Source organism: Crocodylus siamensis, chromosome 3, assembly GCF_052110815.1.
Source record: "Crocodylus siamensis isolate JL-2025a chromosome 3, ASM5211081v1, whole genome shotgun sequence".
Classification (NCBI taxonomy): domain Eukaryota; kingdom Metazoa; phylum Chordata; order Crocodylia; family Crocodylidae; genus Crocodylus; species Crocodylus siamensis.
Genome location: NC_143397.1, coordinates 193,634,686 through 193,654,784, shown reverse-complemented (window position 1 = coordinate 193,654,784; position 20,099 = coordinate 193,634,686). Strand labels below are relative to the sequence as shown.

The 20,099-nt window shown below is 38.8% G+C and overlaps 1 protein-coding gene across 5 annotated transcripts in view; it reads right to left on the bottom strand.

Moving 5' to 3' along the window:
• CHD7 (chromodomain helicase DNA binding protein 7) overlaps nt 1-20,099 on the bottom strand; it is a 167,086-nt gene that overhangs the window by 60,259 nt on the left and 86,728 nt on the right. For all 5 annotated transcript variants that reach the window (XM_090040040.1, XM_090040039.1, XM_090040044.1 and 2 more), the window contains 2 exons: nt 11,616-12,046; nt 2,157-2,292 (listed from right to left, as the gene is read on the bottom strand). In XM_090040040.1, the coding sequence (XP_089896166.1) occupies nt 2,157-2,292; nt 11,616-12,046 (567 nt within the window). The remainder of the gene's footprint in view (nt 1-2,156; nt 2,293-11,615; nt 12,047-20,099) is intronic.

The window sequence follows — 20,099 nt, the reverse complement described above, 5'->3', positions numbered from 1 at the left end:
GGGAGGCTTTTGACACTGTCTTTCACCCCGTTCTCATTAAGAAACTGGGGGGGCTGTGGTGTAGACACCCACACAGTCAAATGGGTCACCAACTGGCTGGAGGGCCGCACCCAGAGGGGGGTAGTGGATGGGTCCTTCTCAACCTGGAGGGATGCGGGCAGTGGGGTTCCACAGGGCTCGGTCCTTGGACCCTCACGGTTCAACATCTTCATCAGTGATTGGGACAGAGGGGGTAAAAAGCACCCTGTTTAAATTTGCTGATGACACTAAGATGTGGGGGGACGTGGGCACACTGGAAGGATGCAACAGGCTACAATCAGACCTAGACAGGTTACAAGGGTGGGTGGATGAGAATAGGATGGGATTCAACACAGACAAGTGCAAGGTGATGCACCTGGGGAGGAAGAACCGGCACCATACCTACAGGTTGGGGAACTCCCCTCTTGTCAGCTCGGAGGCAGAAAAGGATCTGGGGGTCATCAATGACTCCAAGGTGAACATGGGCCAGCAGTGTGGGGAGGCAGTAAGGAAGGCCAACCACACCTTGTCATGCATCCACAGATGCATCTCGAGCAGGTCAAAAGAGGTGATTCTCCCCCTCTATGTGGCACTGGTCAGGCCGCAGTTGGAGTACTGCGTCCAGTTCTGGGCGCCACACTTCAAGAGGGATGTCGACAGCATGGAGAGGGTCCAGAGGAGGGCCACTCCTATGATCAGGAGACAGCAGGGCAGGCCTTATGAGGAGAGGCTACGGGACCTGAACCTGTTCAGCCTCCAAAAGAGAAGGCTGAGGGGGGATCTTGTGGCCTGTTATAAACTAGTCGGGGGGGATCCAGAAGAAGCGGTGCAGGCTCCTACCCTGGGGGTGTTTAAGACGAGGTTATATGAACGTCTTGCTGGGGTCGTTTGACCCCAGTATTCTTTCCTGCCATGGCAGGGGGTCGGACTAGATGATCTGCTCAGGTCCCCTCCGACCCTAGAAACTATGAAACTCCTCTTAAGGTATCTCTGCATCAGGAACACGTGCTAATTCCCCCATTAACCAGGTTAAAAGGAGCACTTGGCATATAATTAAAAATGTACCAATAAGATATGCTAATGCCATACTCCTATATCCATGCTTCTGTTTCGGAGTACAATATCCCAAGATGATACTGTTTTAGAGGAGTGCTATCAGGAAAGTAACTATTGTTGGTTTTTAAAGTTAAATTCTTACATGTTACTTTTAAATCATACTAAATTCTCTGAGCTTTGTGGTGAAATGGAAGTCATGAACTGTGGCAGGCACTAAAGTAGTGGGGCCAAACTTTTTGATAGGTATGTCACAAATTGGCCCTACACCGTTCCTGAGGGCCACTGATTCTCTTCCCCTGCTTCATCTGTTGCTATGATTTCTGCTGCCTGTCCCCTCCCCAACATGCAACACAAAGAGACTACCTTTGCCACTTGTGGCACCCCTGCCACAAGTTGGCCACCCCTTCACTAAAGGACCACTCATTGGCAGCTTTTCCATTCTAGACTCTGTCTTTTTGGTGACATCACAGACTGCTATAGTCTTGGTATTGCTGTTGAGGGAAGCTACTTAAATTCTGAAGGGAACTTACTTGGGACTCTTGAAGTAGGTGACTTAACAGTCCTAGAGATCAAAGCCTTCTATCCACTAAACAAGCTATAGTACGTGCAGCAGCAACAGAAGCTGCCCCTACACTCATTCACTCTCTCTCTCCCCTTGGCCATGCTCATTCCTAACATACAGAGCTCATCGAGAAAAAAAGAACTAAACAAGCATCTCAAAGTTAGGTTACATAAAGGCTTTTCATTATAAATATAAAACAAGATTAGATAACCCAGACTCAAAATATAGTATGGGGACTGAAATTAAAAAAAAAAATAAAAAAAAATGTGCAAGTCACTGGTACGTATACAGAGCCGGCAAACTAGTAAAACAAAGATGCAAACCAGGAGAGTTTCTTTTATTAAACAATTTACCACTAGGATCTCCAATTCTCACCTTTCTTGGTATACTTCATCAGACAGCAAAGAAAAAATAGAAGCTTCTCTATAACAAAGGTGAAGTGGCTGTTTGTGTGTTACATACATATAAGATTACTAAGTGCTATACAATTAGGGCTTGAATATGAGAATGATGGTATTACCTGAACACCTGGATCATCATCATCTTCATGAGGAGATGCTGGTGGTGTTTTTTCCAAATCGGAGTTTTCAGAACCTTCCTTTCCCTTGTTGACCTTTTTCTTCACAGCACTAGTTTCTGAGTCAGATTTCTTGTTACTAAAATTAAGATATATCTGATCAACGCTTGAGCCAAATGTATTTTAAGAAAAGTGTACTATGATATGGTCAAACAACAAAAACATTTTTATCATCAGTTTTTTCATTATTTTAATTCCTTTGCCTCATGCAAGGAACTAAAGTATATCAATGACTTCAATCATTTTAACATAGTACCACACTTCCCTTGTCAAGGTCAATCTGCTGATCTGGCCTGTACTTAATCTTGGATGTACTGAGTAGCACACTTGGCAAGAGCCTGAAATGGAAGACTAAAATAAGAATCAGTCCAGCAGTCTAACCAGTAGTCGAACACCCTAATACACAGGAGGGAAGGTACCACATGAACTTTTCTTGAAACCAATGCAAGCCAAACAGTTAGCTGAGCTGAGCCAGAGGAATTTGCCAAAACCTCTGAATGAATGAGATCATCCTCCATTTTATACTGCACTTCCAATGTTGTTCCTCAGAAAACTCAGACAAGATAGCAGATTTCATTTCCAGTCTCAGAACCGATATCCCCACTCAGTCACTACAACCAAAATCTGCAGGTGTTGATTAATTTGTGCAGACACAATTAATTACATTTCATTTGGCCACCCCAGATTTGTACTGCCCATAATAGCCAGACAGATTATTTTCCCAAATTGCTCCATTTCCCCTTTATTCTCTGCCCATATATTCCAATGATTTTCCTTAAAAAGAAAAAAAATGCCAGTAGCCTACAAACCCAAACTAATATTCTGGAAGAAAAAGTTCCCCCCTTGAATTTTCAATCTCTAATTTTATTTAAAACACTGTCTAGGTATATAACATGTATTTAAAGCAACTAGCTAGCAAAGGAGGCATGCATCAAAACACAAGTTTAGATTAGAGACCCCATGTTCAAACTGAATACAAAGATCTGGAATATATATGTAATTTGACATATATAATGATATACATCACACTTGTAAAATGAAACAAGAATTGAAAACTGAGGAAAAGTTTTAAAGGAATTGTAAAATGTACTCCTCTCTGAAGCTTTATGTAAGTTTGTGGGTTGTTTTAGGTGCTCAACCAACCTCCTGACTCTTGCTTATTTGACAAACACTTTGGGTTGGTTGGTTTGTTTTTAGAGTTGCAAACGTTTTTGCTAAAACGTTCACAGAACATCTCTTAGCATAGAATTACATGTTGGTATTTGACAAATGAAACATTTAAACAGCCAAACCTTATTTCAGGCACTTCTGAACAGCGTCTTTTTTCAGTGCTGTTCCTCAGAAAACTAAGGAATATATATCTGAACCTGTTCCAAATCTTGCTTTTAAATTTTGGTTTTAAAAAAAGACAAAACCCTCCAAAAATCTTTGTAATTCTATACCCTGTGAACCTCCAAAACAAAAGTCAGCCTTAAACTTATTGTGATAAATAAGCATATTGAAATGAAAGCTCATTTGCAGAGCTAAAAAACTTAAAATGTAGTTATAGGATGTTTTGACTAGAGTTGTCTTTTCCCTCTCTTTAATGCATTTTACATGTAAAAACAATGTTCAAAAGATGTTTAATGTTTACATTTAAGCATACTGGGAGTTTTAAAAATACAGTTAAAAAAAAATCACAGCAAAATTCTAGGGCACAATAATATAGCTCAGATAAAACCCTGTCAGTGCTCTGAAAAGTTTGATTCAATTGAAGAGCCACATAAGACAAATCATTTAAAAAAAATAATAATAATCTACACAACAGTTCCCCTTCCAACCATCTTAGTGTGTATGCTACACATGGACAGAAGTCTCCCCTACTATGAGGCTCCATTTCCAGCATTTATTTCCGCTCTAACTGCCACAAATTATACAATACTACAGCTGAACACTGGGCCCCTTTCCTTTCATCTGCACGCCAAGAGCAATCAGATTACCCTGGTAACCAGCGGTCACATGACCAGCACCTGCTCTTTTGGCTGGATGCCACTGACTAAAGCCATCTGCTTCTCTCAATCAGCTTTCAAACATTCTCAACACCTGCGCTGCAGCGTTTTGTGGTTTCTTTTATCAAATCAGTGCAAAACTGCTTCCAAAACTTTACATATTTCTCAAATTTGTTTAAATCAAAGGTAAGCCTGTCAGGGATTTGAACCACTGCCAGGTAAAGTGAGTTGACAGGCTAGTGCTTTTCACTGGTGACCTCTATAAATCAGAGCAAAGCATACAATTAAATTTAGTAGTAGTTACTGTGCCCTGGGTGCACTATCACATATGAATAACAGGCTTAATGTCTTGAAGAATAACATAGCCTAGGTTTGATAAAATACCAATTTGCTGAAAGGCAGGAAAGTGCTAATGATTGTCTGTCTGCCCCTCCGAAGAATGCTCTATGGAATGTCCACAATTGTTTGAGTCATACAGCATCTCCAAGTGCTTATCACACAGAAAGATTCAGACAAAGAACTTGCAACCAAGTGAGGTACTTATAGGAGATCTAACTGCACAAAGATTCCTTTCTAAACTCTATCAGACCTTTCCCAGGTAGTAAAGATAGGGGATTTGAGCTAAACACCTTCATTTCTGCCTTTCATGACCTACGTGTACACGCTGTGCTTTAAACTACTAAATCTTGCAGGAACAGAGATATGTAACCAAGTACTTTCGGGCAGTATTTTAAACTGCCCTCTGGCAATGTCAGTGCAATGCAAGTATACACACTAAGTTCTATGGATATAGGGAAATAATCTGAATCGGTCCACAGAGAATTTTTCTTCATTTCCTATGTTTAGCTTTAATGAACAAATAAAAACTTTTTAATTGCAATTTTAAAAACCTAGTGATCTAGAGCTTTCTTCACACAAAGGAAAAAAGGTTAAAAGAAAAAGCCACCGCAACAAGGCTCTACACTACATGAAGATTTGCATCCAGGTTCTTCACGCTGTAGGCCCAGTAGGATTAGACTTCACCTGGTAGGTCTGAACATCAGCTTCCTGCAGCTGTCGACAATTCGGCTTTGCTCTCTACTTTTGTTTAGAACTGCTAAGCAACCCTTAGAACCCCACTATAAGTACCTGGCTAAATATACTACACGAGTCAATCAAACAAAACCATTTGACATTTACGTAGTTAAGACAGAGGTAATTAAAATTAGTGGCTAATACAAATTTAGTTACATAAAATGTATTTTAGAAAACTAAACACCATAGGTGCTTGCATTTGTATGTTAAAACACCTACTACATACTTGATAGGTTTTTCCTAACTTTTCTGGAACATGTGGAAAGTACTGCAATAAAATGCAAGGTAATTGTATACAGACAAATTGTGTACTTCAGTCATAGCCACTACTTGGTTCCTAGCATCAAGTCATCAGCCTAGTGCAAATTAAATTTAAAAAAAATAAAACAAAGAACAGAAAACCACAATTTACTTCAAAAAAGCCTGTTTATGATAGATGTCACCAGATAGCTATATTGTTTGCAAGCTGGGTATCCAAAATGGACTGCTTGTTTTACATTCTTAATCCTTACACCAACACAGTCTGCTGTCCAAAGGGAATCACACTAGGACCACAACCCACAGAATGGCACAGGAAGAAAAAATAATACAGAAAAATGAGGGCATGGGAACAAAAAAAAAAGTAAGCAGGATAACAGGGAAAAAAGAAGAAAGAACTAAAAGTCTGAGACAAGAATGCAGTTCTACAAAACAGTGCTTTGTGTCAGTTTGACAACCAGCAGCCCAAAGGAGTTAGGTCAAGCATCTGGACCTGGGAAAGCTGAATCACCTCATTTAAAAATATCAGAAAAGTGTCATCTTCCACAAGACTGAATGAGGAGGGCAACAGCTCTTCTCATATTTATATTGTTGGGTTTTTTACTCTGCTCTGGGGTAACAACCAGATATGTTAATTAGCATAATTTTAAAAGGGCCACCAGGGCATTGATTGCATGGATGCTTTTACAGTGGTCTAAAAAGTTCCCAAGATGAATAGCTCCAACCATTAAACAGCTCATCTTCCCCTCCCCCATTTAATTTCATTATCCTTCACACAAATTTTTGATACAAGGTCTGCATTAAAAGACAATACTCAACATAATATGCCCACCAACCTGCTCCTAACAAATAGACCTAACAGCCCACCATGCCCAGCAACTGAGTTCAGCTGCCCATTCCACCTGAACAGCAGAGCGGAGAAGTGGCAAACCAACTGGCCTTACCACATTCTCATTCTCCGATATCCTCAAGAACATCAAATGATCCTTGCAACCGGTTTTCTGTGATTGTACTTCAAGGTAGAACTACAAGCAGGCAAAATGGAGACCCAAAATGGAGACCCCTCAGTTTTGGTGGGAATGGGAGAAGAAAATGTTTGCTTTTATCCTCTGTTGATGAGAAGATGTTGCACTACCATTTCCCATTCCAGCAGCTTTCATGTGCAGGTGCTGGGGGCACAGGAGGAGTGGAACTTAATCTCAGAAAGCAGCAAGAAAGATGCACACAATTCAACATTTAAGGTGTTACAAAAGATGGTGATCCCCCAGCAAGCTATGAGAAGCTCAGAGTATAGAAAACTCAAAAGATTCGTTTAATGCACCCAGCTGGAGGCTGTTCTCATTTTTGTTATAGTTTGTTTAAAAGGTTTAGACTTCCCCCTAGCAGACAGGCAGTAGGATAAAATACATATATGAAACACCCTGTACTCCAAGTTCTCTTGACATACAGCTTTTCCAGGCAGTACAAATGCAAATGAGTCAGGAATCCATTTGCTCCTTTTCAGACATAATTTATCAATTGTACCTGTGCTCACCAAAGTCATTCACCCTACAGTTTTGAACCATGTTTCAAATGGATCAAGAAAACAACTAGATAGATGGCACAAAATCTTACAGGATCTCTTTAAGGAAAGCTGCATGGATCTAGGCTAAAAACACTGGACAACATAAAAAGATACATTTCTTATTTCTTCTCCTTCCTCAAACTAAAGGGAGTTTTCCTCTCAGAGGTAAGAAACTTTCTTACAACTCCTCTAAAATACTGCAACTGAAGAACTTTCTCCAGTCTGGGGTGAAGTGATGTAGTGTGAAGACTCCTCTAGAATAACCTAAGTCTTTTCAGAGATTTATACAGTTCATATGTAATAAATAAACAAACAAACTGAAGAAGGGAGAAAAACTTATTTTCAGCCTGGTAGCTCAGCAAGTTATTGATAGAGAAACAGGTAGCAGAGTTCAGCTTTGATGCTGCACATAATTCTTGGTGCGGGCATTTAATTCCATGAAGCAGACTTCTGTTTTGTCATCTGCAGTTTTATTTGTAGTAAAGTATGTGCAAACTCTCCACAGTGCTCCCTTTAACTCCATTTCTTCCAGCTGCCATTTGCACATCTTTTTCTATTGCTGTTAGGGCCATGCTATTCCAAGTTTCATTACATCCAGCTAATGGATAGACTAGCTTTCCAAAGACACCAACTCTACAGTGAAGTTTGTTAGCAAAGTGTTTTGAAGTTCACTACATTTCTGTGGTGTTATTATACCAGAAGTACTATCATGTAAATTTCTGTTGTCCTATCTCTTTGTTCACCTCTGCCAAGTCAGTGAGGCAGGTGATACATTTCTATGAGGCTTGTCCCAAACTAAAGGGAGAGTATTCTTTTTTAATAAAACACTTCCATGGTCAATACAAGGATCGTGCCATCTTATTAAAAATATACACTTTAATTAAAATAATCTGGCACTTTGTATATTTCATCATTTTATACTTGAATGCAATTCACATTTTTCCTGTCCTTTTGGTTTGAGTGGGGTGAAGGGTTGTTTTATTTTTGATTTCCTCTTGTACTACTTGAATCAACTTTTATGATGGATTCAGAAAGGAACTACCTTATTTCCTGAGATTATGTACATACCCACATCTTTCTGCGGTCTTTTCAATCATTTCTTCCATCCCTTAGAAAAATGGATTTTAATATCCAGTCAAGTTAGCTTATTATATGATGAAAATAACCAATATCACATTAGCATTTTATAACACAAAACCACCAATAATGATACTCAATGCTCAGAATCAAACTACTGTAGAACTATAAACACTAGTGCTAAAGTAATCCAAACACTTTGTTACTTGTACCACCACAAATTCTGTCTACATGATTGTGCAATTCAGAATTTACATTTAGTTGCATACATTTTGGACATCTCTGATATTGTGCTGTTACGTCCTTCCTAGTGACAGCACCATGAAATCGTCACATCTCAATGACGATTCCTTTGAGCAGAGGAAATACTGACCAACAGATTAATAGTTCAGGGGTTAGTTCCTGTTAAAATCCTGGCTCAGTTATCTATAAGTCACTAGGCAGATTCTTCAATATGTGGTATTGCCTCACAATCACAGGCCAAAGTACTTTGACAGAAGTTATATTCTTTAGCAACATGTCCCCCAGTAAATCACCAGATCTATCTTCCTTATAAATCTGCTTGAGTACACGGGTTGGAAAGATGACTTGCAATGGCAAGTCAAGTCTGTGACTATGAACATACTCTTTTCCTAAGCCATACATAAGCAAGTCCTAGTGGCTATTAATATTCCCCAGTTCACGTTTCTCACAGAACAGAAAGTAACATGTAGTAACTAAGAGACGTATCAATGATTTAAACTCTTTAGTTACATAAGGCATGTCTACACATACTACTAATGGGCAGCAAACTGCAGAGCTTACTGCTCCACAGTTTATTGTTCCCAGGTGCACGGTTTACACGCGTGCCCAGAGCAGGGCACACTGAGTCTGGTCATAGCAGTCCCGGCTGGCAGGGCATTCATGGGGTCAGCCTGCCAGCCCAGGGCTGTTTCGACTGGGCTCAATGTGCTGCAGAGGGACTGACTGGGGCACAAGGTGCTTCAGTGCAGGTCTAGCCAGCAGGCAGCCCCAACACTGAAGCACCCTCACGCACCAACCAGCCGGCTCAGTGTCTACTCATGCGCTGCTGCGCACAAAAAAAACTGCAGCAGGGTAGGATTTGTACTTACAAGTCCTACCCTGCTGCAGAGTTTATTAGTTTCATGCACCCTAATAAGGGCGCACATGTAGATGCTAGGATGTTTACTGCAGTTAATTAGTCAACTGTGCAGTACATCTTGAGCAGAAGGTTGCAAGAGAAGAGAGAACAAAGCCTCTCCTTTACACATTTAAGAGCAACAATATGTTCTGTGGAAGGAAAAGCCATTTTCCCACCACCATAGTCATGTCCCATTACTTAGGCTTGGGGTGACCTGCAAGGCTTTGCTAGATATAGCTATGCAGAGTCTGATAGATTCTGCAGTCTGGTGTGAATCACAATTAATAGAAACCTAAAAATCATGGGCATCTGGTGCCTCCCAAGTCTGGGGGGGGGCACCAGATCACCAATTGGGGGGGGGAAGGGAGGGTGTCCCCCAGAGGCTGATCACCAAGCCAGGAGTGAAACTGGAAGTGCACTTCCACTGGCACTTACAGTTTCACAGCTGGCTTTCCAGGGGGTGCATGGCCAAATCTCACCCTCTACACGTCTCCAATGCTAAAATTTATTTTTTTTAAATGAATTCTTGTTAACCTTAGTATTTGTTAAATAATATTAATAGCATTCAATTGACAAGTTGTGCAGTTAAGGTGTACTTTTAGATAAAATCTCGTGTCTTCCTCTTCTGATGCAAAAGCTGCTGTTAGGAATGTGTTATGCAAGAGGTCAAAATAAAAGATCAACACTCCCCTTCTGGTTTTAAAAATCTATGAATGTTTTCCCCCACACAAACAATTAACCTACTTAGGTAGCTGAGAAAAGTATTGTTTCTAAAAACATAATAGTTTGAGATCTGCTTTAAATCCACCACATACATTCAAGTAGAATCTACTGTATGCTGTAACTAGAATGTTACTGTTTGTATAAACTGATCAGTAGATTTCAACAATCCAGAACATAACATAAATATTTATTTTTGCCTCATTATATAAGCAGATACAACCAGCAAGTTTACACAGATTCTTCAATAAGTACTTCCTCTGCTTTCTGTCCAGAGAAACTATCCCCCTTATTAAAAGAAACAGTCATATCTTGCTACTTGAGCTTCATGTACCCATAAAGCTGTATCAACATATTAAGCAGTAGTCTAACTTTGTAGAATACACACAAAGCTGATTTGTTAATTGCAATTTTTAAAGCCCTAATACAAATCACAAACTGATTCAGATTAACCAGGTCTGGCTGTGCTTCCATCTGGAAGTTATATTTTCTAACGTTGGCCACATCTTGAAAAACAGATTCAGATGTTTGGAACAGGTTCAGAACAGTTGTAAGAAATTTTAAAGTACAAATGAAAAAAATCAGTTTTAATGCTTTTCTCCTTCTTAGTTCTCCTTTCCGAAAGAACATTTATATTCTTACTTGCATGTGTCTGTATGTGAATGAGATGCTTTGGAACCCCAGGTTCTTGTTACTTATAAACACACCATACATACGCCTGTATATCTACCATTTGATCTCCCTCATGCTGCCTAGTAAGATTTTAACTTTGCCTCTTACAAAAATATCACAATAACAGAGTGAGATACTTAATTTTTCTGTTCCAACTCATAAAACAGGGTTGCGAGATCAGATCAACAAAGGTTTGCTTTGTTTTGGTGGGAAGGGGAGGTTTGGTATTAGAGATTTTTTTTTCTTTTACTTAGGAGCTCAACTTTTTACTAAAATAATCTAATCAAATAATTAATGTGAATATAGTTATATAGAAATGCCATATAGTTTATGGGACATGGTATATACTACTATCCCAGTATAAATGTGTCCATATGAAGGTGCTATACCATTTTAGCTATGCAGGCAGAATTCATTGCTAGAAGTGGCACATCTAGACAAGGCCTTAGTAAAAATACTTCTTTAGACCCACCTCCCCATTTAAGTTAAGCTTGTGTTACTGCTGATAACAGAGGTTGGTAACCTCTGTTTAAGTGTGATCCTAATGTGACTGAATTTCTTAATGCTCGAATTAGAATGACAAACATCACTGATGGTAATAAAAAGGAGTCAGTTAAAAATCCAATAGATCCAGTGATTCTGAAGCGTTAAAAAAGCAAAATCAACTACATGGACTTTGACCTCTCCACCTCATTTAAATTAATTACAAATCAATAAATCAGGAATCTGAACAAACATCTGGAAATTCCTCAGCAATATCAAAGTAGATAACTGCAAGCCAAGAAAATGGGATTTTTTTTCCTTTCTTCTTTCAGTATGGATTTTTAAAACCCCACAGATACATATAGTACATTATTTTTGCTTGAATGCAAACCCACAACACACTGCAAAGATATTTTCTGACATACCTTGTCTTTTTGCTGGTCTTGGGTTTTGGTGTGGCATTTTTTGCTTTCTTTTCCTTTGGCTCTTTGGGGGTCTTAGGGGTTTTGGGGGTCTTGGGTTCCTTCGGCTCCTTCTTTTCCTTGGGTTCCTTAGGATCCTTCGGCTCTTTTTTTGCCTTGGGCTTCTTCTTTTTCTTTTTTTCTTCCTGTGAGCAATCTGCTGAGTTCCTGGTTAGATCCTGGCTGTCAAGCCCACTAGGAAAATCTTCCTTACCAAAACCTTTACTGGGACCCTCTGCAACAATGTGATTATTTTTCTTTTTCTTCTTCTTTTGCTGTGGCTGCTGCTCAATTGATGGCAGATAATCATCGCTTTTCACTAGCTGGGTATTCGGTCCACTAACCTGAGTCATATCCGGCACTGGTTTCTCTAAAAAGGGTTCCGATGGAGAATGCTAAGAAATAGAAATAGATATTAAATTAGTAATTCATAATGAAGAAAATCTCTGATCTCTTTAAGACTGCTTGCTTAAAAAGAGAATTTGTTGAGTTACTTTGGGGTAAGGGGTCATGAGGGAGACAGGAAAACAGAAGTTAACTTGCACCATTTCAGAACAATACTATACAGTGAAATACAAGTATTCCTACTCTGTGATTAACACTGTAACAGGATAGTTTTAAAGTATCATCTATAGCAAATACAAAATTAAAATGAGATACAAACCCACAAAAAATCCAACATGTGAAAGTAAAAGTAAAAAAATAAAGATGCCCAATTCAAGATTTTTCTATATTCTGGTAAAAAAAAATTTTTAATGTAATCTGGGTCAAGTAATTTTTAGCTATATGGACTGTGTGTTATCTGGGAACAATTGTTAAGGTTCACTTCTATATATACAATAGGAAAATTAAAAGGGCATAGGAATAGGGCAAATTTGTACTAGTACAGGAATGACAGTCATCATCTCCGTCAACACACCAGGGACTGGACAGGGGACCTCTTCAGAGTCTGAATGGTGAGCTGTTACAGTTCAAGCTAAAGAATCAAAACCAATAGCTAGGGCTATAACAAGTTTGTATCCTCTGGACAGAGCACAGCACAGTGAAGAACCTAAAACAAATGCAAGTGAATTACACATGCATCCATGCTAAGCATTCAGTTTCAAGCACACACACTGCACTATGTTCCTGCCCAAAAACATTGATGCACCTATGCACTGATGCACATATCCCAGAGTTCCTAGAATCAAGTGTACAAGCTCTCTTTGCAACCACACTCATTTTCAGTTCGGTTTCACTGAATACTTCAAATGGTGCTGTCCCACAGGTGTCTATTTTAACAAACAGCAGCTGGATGTTGATAGTGCCCTCATCCCACTGCTTTAACCTTGGCCTGTGAGGGTGTTCTTGTGGGTTTTGTAAGCATATTGTGCCTGGTAGTTGTGCAAGAAAAAGTAGCTCATGCAGTTTTAAGAACAGATTAGATAAAAACTTGTATGGGATGCTTTTGATGAAGATGATCCTGCCTTGAACAGGAGGTTATGACCTCCTGAGACCTACTTTTCCTAGATCTCTACACTAGCAAGGAACATTCAGTCCAGATGCTCAGTCATGTTCTGCACTCAATCCAGATGCTGTGGCAGACTCAGTAACTTCCATCTACTCACTGTCTGCTAACAGGGACTTCAACTTAAATAGCCCAAAACTTGCATGATACTGTCTAAGATGTTAGGTGCCCTATTACTATTTTTATCATGTGTAAAGTTGCATACTTTGTTGTGCAGCTTGCCTTATTTTCTTTTATTTAATTAAACTGTTTCTTGGTTTTCTCTCTCCTGAGGAGGGGGAATGAGATAAAAGGCCAAATTCCAGACAACGGAGATCTCCATTCCAGCTTCCACTTCTCCATGCCAATCTAACATTTTATCTGGTCAATGGGGCTTCCCAGATGTCCAGAAATTTGGCAGCAGGGAAATGGCAATTGCTTACCACCATTCCCCCACAACCAAGTGTTCAGACCCAGAGAGACCCTTGCGGGCTATGGTCTGGATCTGGTCTACAGGCTGGGGGTTGAGCACCCCTGGACTAATGTGTGTGTATAATATGGGTAAATGTGCATCCAAGCAGTGCTGTTTTATTTATTATGCATGCACTGCAGCTTTTCAGCAGCTGTCCCCTTAACGGCCTACCAGTGCTGCGATTTCACCAGTGACAACAACAGCTGAAACACTAGAGTAGACCTGTGAAGGCAGCTTTCCCACAGCATAGACATCCAGTAATATACCCAGTATACAATTAACATTGCTACCAGTGGAACTGTGCTCTTGCACATTTTCAATAGAAGCTGAAAATTCCTGTCACAGATTAAACCCCCACAAGTAATGGTAATAAATGCTTCCATTACATAAGCAACAACAGCAAACCCACAGTATACCACTTTCTTTCAACTCCTCAGGAAAACCTTGAACAACAGTAACTAGGCAATGAAGCTCTTTCTGAAGAGTGGGGAGAAGACTGGACTGGAAGATGGAAGATCTGTGTTGTATTTTTGCATAAGTCAGTGACTATACAACTCAGGGACAATTCACCTTTCATTTGTGTTTCTATTTCCTTTGACACCTGTCTCTAATAAACTCTTCATAAATGTTTGTACAATGTTCCAATGCTCCAATATTCCCTATGATCTCTAGGTTCTATTACAACTATTAAATTGAAAGAAGGATTTTGTGTTACAGTACAAAGAGGGTGGAGGGAGAAATGGGAGACAAAAATAAATTATATAATTTCCTTCCTGTCTTGAGAGAAAATTCAGGGGGATGGCATGAAATTTAAAACACTTTAGAAGTCAACTGCACAAAGATTGGCATGTCTAAGCATAGTCCAGACCTGAGATCCAGTTTCCTGCTTCTAAAAGACCAACAACATGGCAGATACATCTGAAAATGGGAAAGCAACCTGAAAATACAATTACATAGCAGTAAGTTTTCTCCCACTGGATGATTACCTTAACCATCTTTGAAACTGGCTTCAGCCCTGAACTCCAAAACAATCCAAGTTCACAATTACTATAATTAGATATTCTTATGATTAGGGGTCTACTTAACTTGAGGCAAGACAAAGCCATTTTCACAGCTTGGTTGCAGCATGAAGAGCTTATTTTGCGGGCATTTCCTGACAGCCCCACCCTTTGCTACTGATCAGTGGAAGGGCACTGGCATTGCATTTAACTTCTTATAAGATGGCGCTGAAAAGCTTTCACGTCACTGACTGGCGCTTTCACTTAGTCTGTCAATAGCAGACAGTAACTCTAAGTCACAGGATCTATGGGTGCAGCGATTGTCCTGCTATTGCGGTAAGCACTGGGACATTCTAAAACAGCGTATTATAGTATGTTGGGTAGATTTTTGGTTGATTTTGTGGGAAGTTGTGGCCAAAGCAATATTTCCTGGCAACTGCAGACAACACAATTTTTTGCGGTTTCCACACAAATTGACATACCACAAATTAAGTAGACTCCTACTTATTATCAACCAATCTTTCGAAACCTTTCTGAATTTTTGGTTTTACTGACACAGAGTCAATGAGTTCCACAGTTTAAATCACATGGTGTGTGAAAATAAATGTTTCCTTTCATCAGTTTTAAATTCGCCGTCTGAATTCTTTAATTCAGTTTTGAATGTCTCCTTGGTTTTGTTTGAGACAGAGAATAGATTGACCTTCCCATCTCATTTGCTTTTACATATCTGTCTCCTATTCCATCTTATTTCTCTCCTTTTAAAAAAGATATACCTCCTACTTGTTACACAGCACATTTACCCATACCTTTCAAAGAATAAATTTTAATGTTATTGATCTTCATGGGATATTTTTCCATGAAAATTATTTTCATTACCCTTCTCCGAACCCCTTCTACTTCTGCAAAATTCTTTGAGATGGAGCAACCATGCCATACTGCACACAGCATTCCAGATGAGACATCCCTTCCAGTTACATAATAGCATTATAAGACTCTCCATAACATTCTCCATTCCATTCCTTTTGCATCCTAAAATCTTACTGGCTTATTTTTTCAAACTGCAGATGCACAGAGTCAAAATTGTCACTGAACTGTGCAAAGCAACATCTCAGTCCCTTTCCTGAGCTGAAACAGTTAATTTAGAACCCTGTCAATTAGCTGAGTTAGCTTCAACTGCAAGGTATAGAAGTAGTTTTAATATCCCCTCTACCATGTGTTGCAGTTAGGTGTTTTGGTAGGCACCCCCTGCCTTTTACTTTCCTAGCAAATTGAGCCAAAGCAGATGGTCCAGGATTCTCTAAAAGATCTGACCTTTCAATATCGCTACCGTGAACTTGGCTCCTTAAAAAAAGGAAGATGACTCAGTCTGGATAGCACTGAAGATGCCCAAGTAGTTGAAATTAGCTCTCATATGTCCTTATGCTCTCATATTCTTATGCCATTTCACTGCATTTTTGCACCATTCTTGATCTGCAGAATTAAAATCTATCAAGTCACTTCTATTTGTAGGTACTCACATACCACTGCCAACATTTAGGTTTACTTTACTTAATAGAACATGTTTAAAAACTGTTATTTGAATGGAAATTACTTTTAAAGAATCATTTCTATTGGTCTTGATATTTTGCAGGAGCTGTTTATAAAGGACCTACCCTTCATGGCCAAATTAGGTCATAACTGCAACCCTCTTTATCCTTAAAGCCATGGAAAGGGTTAAGATTGCAGTCACAATTTTAACTTTCCAACTTCACAGCAAGACATTAAGATTAGTTGTCTCATCTTACTCATGACTTATTACACACTTAAAAACCACAATGAACTTAGTTCCTAATATATCAACATAGATATTCAGGTTTGTTACTCTACTTCAGAAAGCTCTTGCACAAGAATAATTCACTCACTTGGCATTAGAAGGTATGTAATCTATACATGACATAGAAGTACCATGTATGAAAATGGAAACCCATCTTTTTAGAAAAAAAGTTTCACTTCCTATTCCTGAGATCAAATTGCATGAATTAAAAAAAGCCATCCCAGTTCAAATAAAATACCTGACATTTAAATATTTTGTATTAGAAGATATAATTAACCACAAAAGTATTCATTAATAGAACAGCCAGCCCTAGGTCTGCCCTAATTAGTTCTCATTTATTTTTGTCCCAAATGGAAAAAAAAATAAAACATATTATCGTCATCCAATTATGCTTTCTTTCAGTTTTGTATTCTATAATTTGTTACTTAGTTATGATCCTGTACATTTTATACTTTTCTTTTCCAAGTAGATATGACAAAAGCTAATTTTTGGACACAGTTTATCATTGTTTTTGCACTTTTTAAAAAACTGTATATTCCTAACTGACAGCCCCACATTGCTCCCTAGTGTGAAGCTGTGTAGGAGCAACATAAACCTAGTAGGAGACAGAGATTGGAAGCGGTCTGAAAGATACATTTCTCTACTCTGTAACAGTTGCCTGCCATTTCTTAAGAGGGGAGGATATGGGAGGGAAGACAAGGAAGCAGGGCAGGCTTTGACTGGTAAATATTAGTTTAAGTTTACCACAGGGAATTATTTCAAATAGTACTACTTTTTAAATCTACACAGGATTAACTCTAGTTACAGGGTCACAGTTTCTAATGAGATAACCCCATTTTCTATTTACAAAATTCACAGATACAGATTTTAACAAAAAAATTGAAAAAAAAATCCCACACTATCTTTATACTATAACATACAACTCATTTTTCCTCCTGCTTTTAGTAATAAGTGGAGCCATAATTTAGCAGGTTGATACAGAATTTAATCTTCCACAGGGAAGAACCCAGTAAAGATTAAACACAAAATGGGCATTAATCCTGTTTGATATGCGGCAGAATTATTTTTGGTATTATCTGAAACAAGGTGAAAAAGGTGCTCAGAAATATTGGAGTGTTTACTAGACCCACATCTCCTTAAATCTTTTAGAGAAAAGCTGTTTTTGTAAACATTTAACAAAGAACAGATGGCCTGTTTTAATCATGTGAAAAAAAACCTGGAGCTCACATTAATACTCCTACAACAGACTACTGGGTCTAGTCACCTCCCTAACCAACAACATGGTACAGTCTTCAGTAATACCATTTAATTTTACAATGGACATTTTCTCATCAATACCCACTGCTTGACAGTTAATCAATGCTATTAACATGCGGTATCAATGTGCAGGACACTCCTAAAAACATCTTGTATAAAAGAGCAAATGTGGAGACTGTCAAGTCTTCCAAAACATGCTTCGCACAAATGATTACTTTCTGGAATAACTTGTAGCTCAACAGGTTACTTTTGGTGCCAATATTTTTTTGTAAAAAATTAAAAACTAGCCACGCTTCAATGAATTTCATATTGAAAATATGGCATTCAAGAAATGTCTTTCAACACGTAACATCCCTCTGGAGAGGATATTTATTTTTAATTTGCAGAGACACGTAAAACTGTGAAGATTCAATACATTAAAAACAAAGACGGCTGCACTTCATGGATGTTTACACATTTAGATTCAAATTCATTTTCCACTGCTCAAAAAGATAGATGGCTCAAATGAGGCCTGTTATGTAAAGTAGCAAGATGGACAGGATATAGAATTAATCCAATGAGGGTTAATGTCGGGGGAGGGGAGTTAAGGAGGAAAGACTCTTTTTGTTGCTTGAACAAAATTGAACCAGCATGAACTACACTTAAGGACTAGTAGCAAATGAGTGTCAGCTCCGCAAAAAGACAAGAATCTCAAGCCATTACTGGGTTTTACAGTTCTGAAATCAGAACAGCAAAGCATGACTCAGCTAGCATATTCTGCCAAATATAAACAACAACTTAAAAATTACTACTAGTATTACAGCTGTGAAAACCTATTCTAATGTACATTCGGTGCATTCCCAAACTACCTGCATCTTTGAACACTCCAAATCAGACTTACTGCAATCACATTTTATTTAAAGTTTCCAGAATCTCAGTTTGTTAACAGTGTTATATAATAGGAGAGTAAATGCCCAGTTAGTCCGTTTTGGTTCTGAAATCTCAACTGCGCCCAACACTGTCCCCTAATTCATGGAACAACTGATCCAGATGCAACTTTTTTTTTTAGTTTAGGCAAGTGCTTTAGTGAATACTTTCCTGTCAGAAGTATGAATCTGTAAAGTTTTATCTCCATCTAAAATGATTAGAAAAGGAGCAAACAGCAGTAGTGACAGAAGACTGAGACCGTTTTAGAAAGGGGAAAGGAAGAGCAAGGTATTAGAAAGGAGATAGCTGCCACATACCTAGAAAACAGAGCTTTGCATAATGCTTTGGAGGTCAATCCATCCCACGCTCGAGCTACATGGCAAGGTCATCAGAGAGATAAAACTCTCTCACATAGAATATGCCCCCCCCGCCTGAATCCTTTCATTAGCTTCTCAACTCTTACTGCATTAAATGCAAGCTCCTAATCTTCACCTACCTCTATAATACGGAACATGGCTTTTTCCCTGCATACCTTCTCATTTCCCCTAACTCTGGTATGCACTCCACAGGTACTACCTACAACTTCCTACCTGCTCTTTTTAGCCTTGAAAAACTCTTGGCATCTGCACTTCTATCACACTGTTCACTACATCTGGGAAATTTGCCTCGTCTATACTAGCAGAAATAGTACCTGCAATAGTACTGGTAGTATCAGTAAAACACTAGGGTAGACAGACTGCTGCTGTGCCACAAAAGCCTCAATCCGTTACTCCTACGGCCGCACCATTTCTGGAATGTAGGTAAAAGGTTTTCTACTGTAGAAGCAGCTTCATGATCTCCCTTAAGCATGTTATTTCTTTAAACTGCTCTTCACAGCTACCTCTAGCACTTTTTCCATCCATCTCAATGATGAGAATGCTTTTCTAACCTTCAAACTACTGTCTTTTAACCAATTTAAACTGTAAGGTCTTTGGGTAGTGCTATTTAGACTCCACAGCTTGTAAATACTAAGCAGCAATAGAGTATCCTGTACCATCAAGTACAGGGTAGGTACCATGGAGATAGTTACTACTAAAATATTTAAAACACCTTGGCATGAAAAACATTTGATATTATTAAATACACCCATGTTTAAAAGGGTCACATTTACAAAACAGAGAAAGACAAAACTTTTTTTTTCTTAGAAAGAACATTTTTTCTCAAATATACACACACACTTTAAAAGAAGAAAGTACTAAAAACTGTTTGTACAAGCACTGATGCTCTTCGCACTTCTTTTCTCTGAGCCATTATAGCAAATTTTTGTCTACCCTCCAAACCTGCCCAAGACTAGCAGAGTTTATTCAGATAAAAAAATTATGGGAGGAAGTAAAACTGAAATAGAAAAATGCTGACAATGTACTCTAACATACTGCAGTTACACTAGGAAAAAAATAGGAATTTGAAGTTGGCTGGATCCGATGACCTGTAAGGTCCCTTCCGGCCCCTAACAACTATGAAATGTCCTGATGATCAG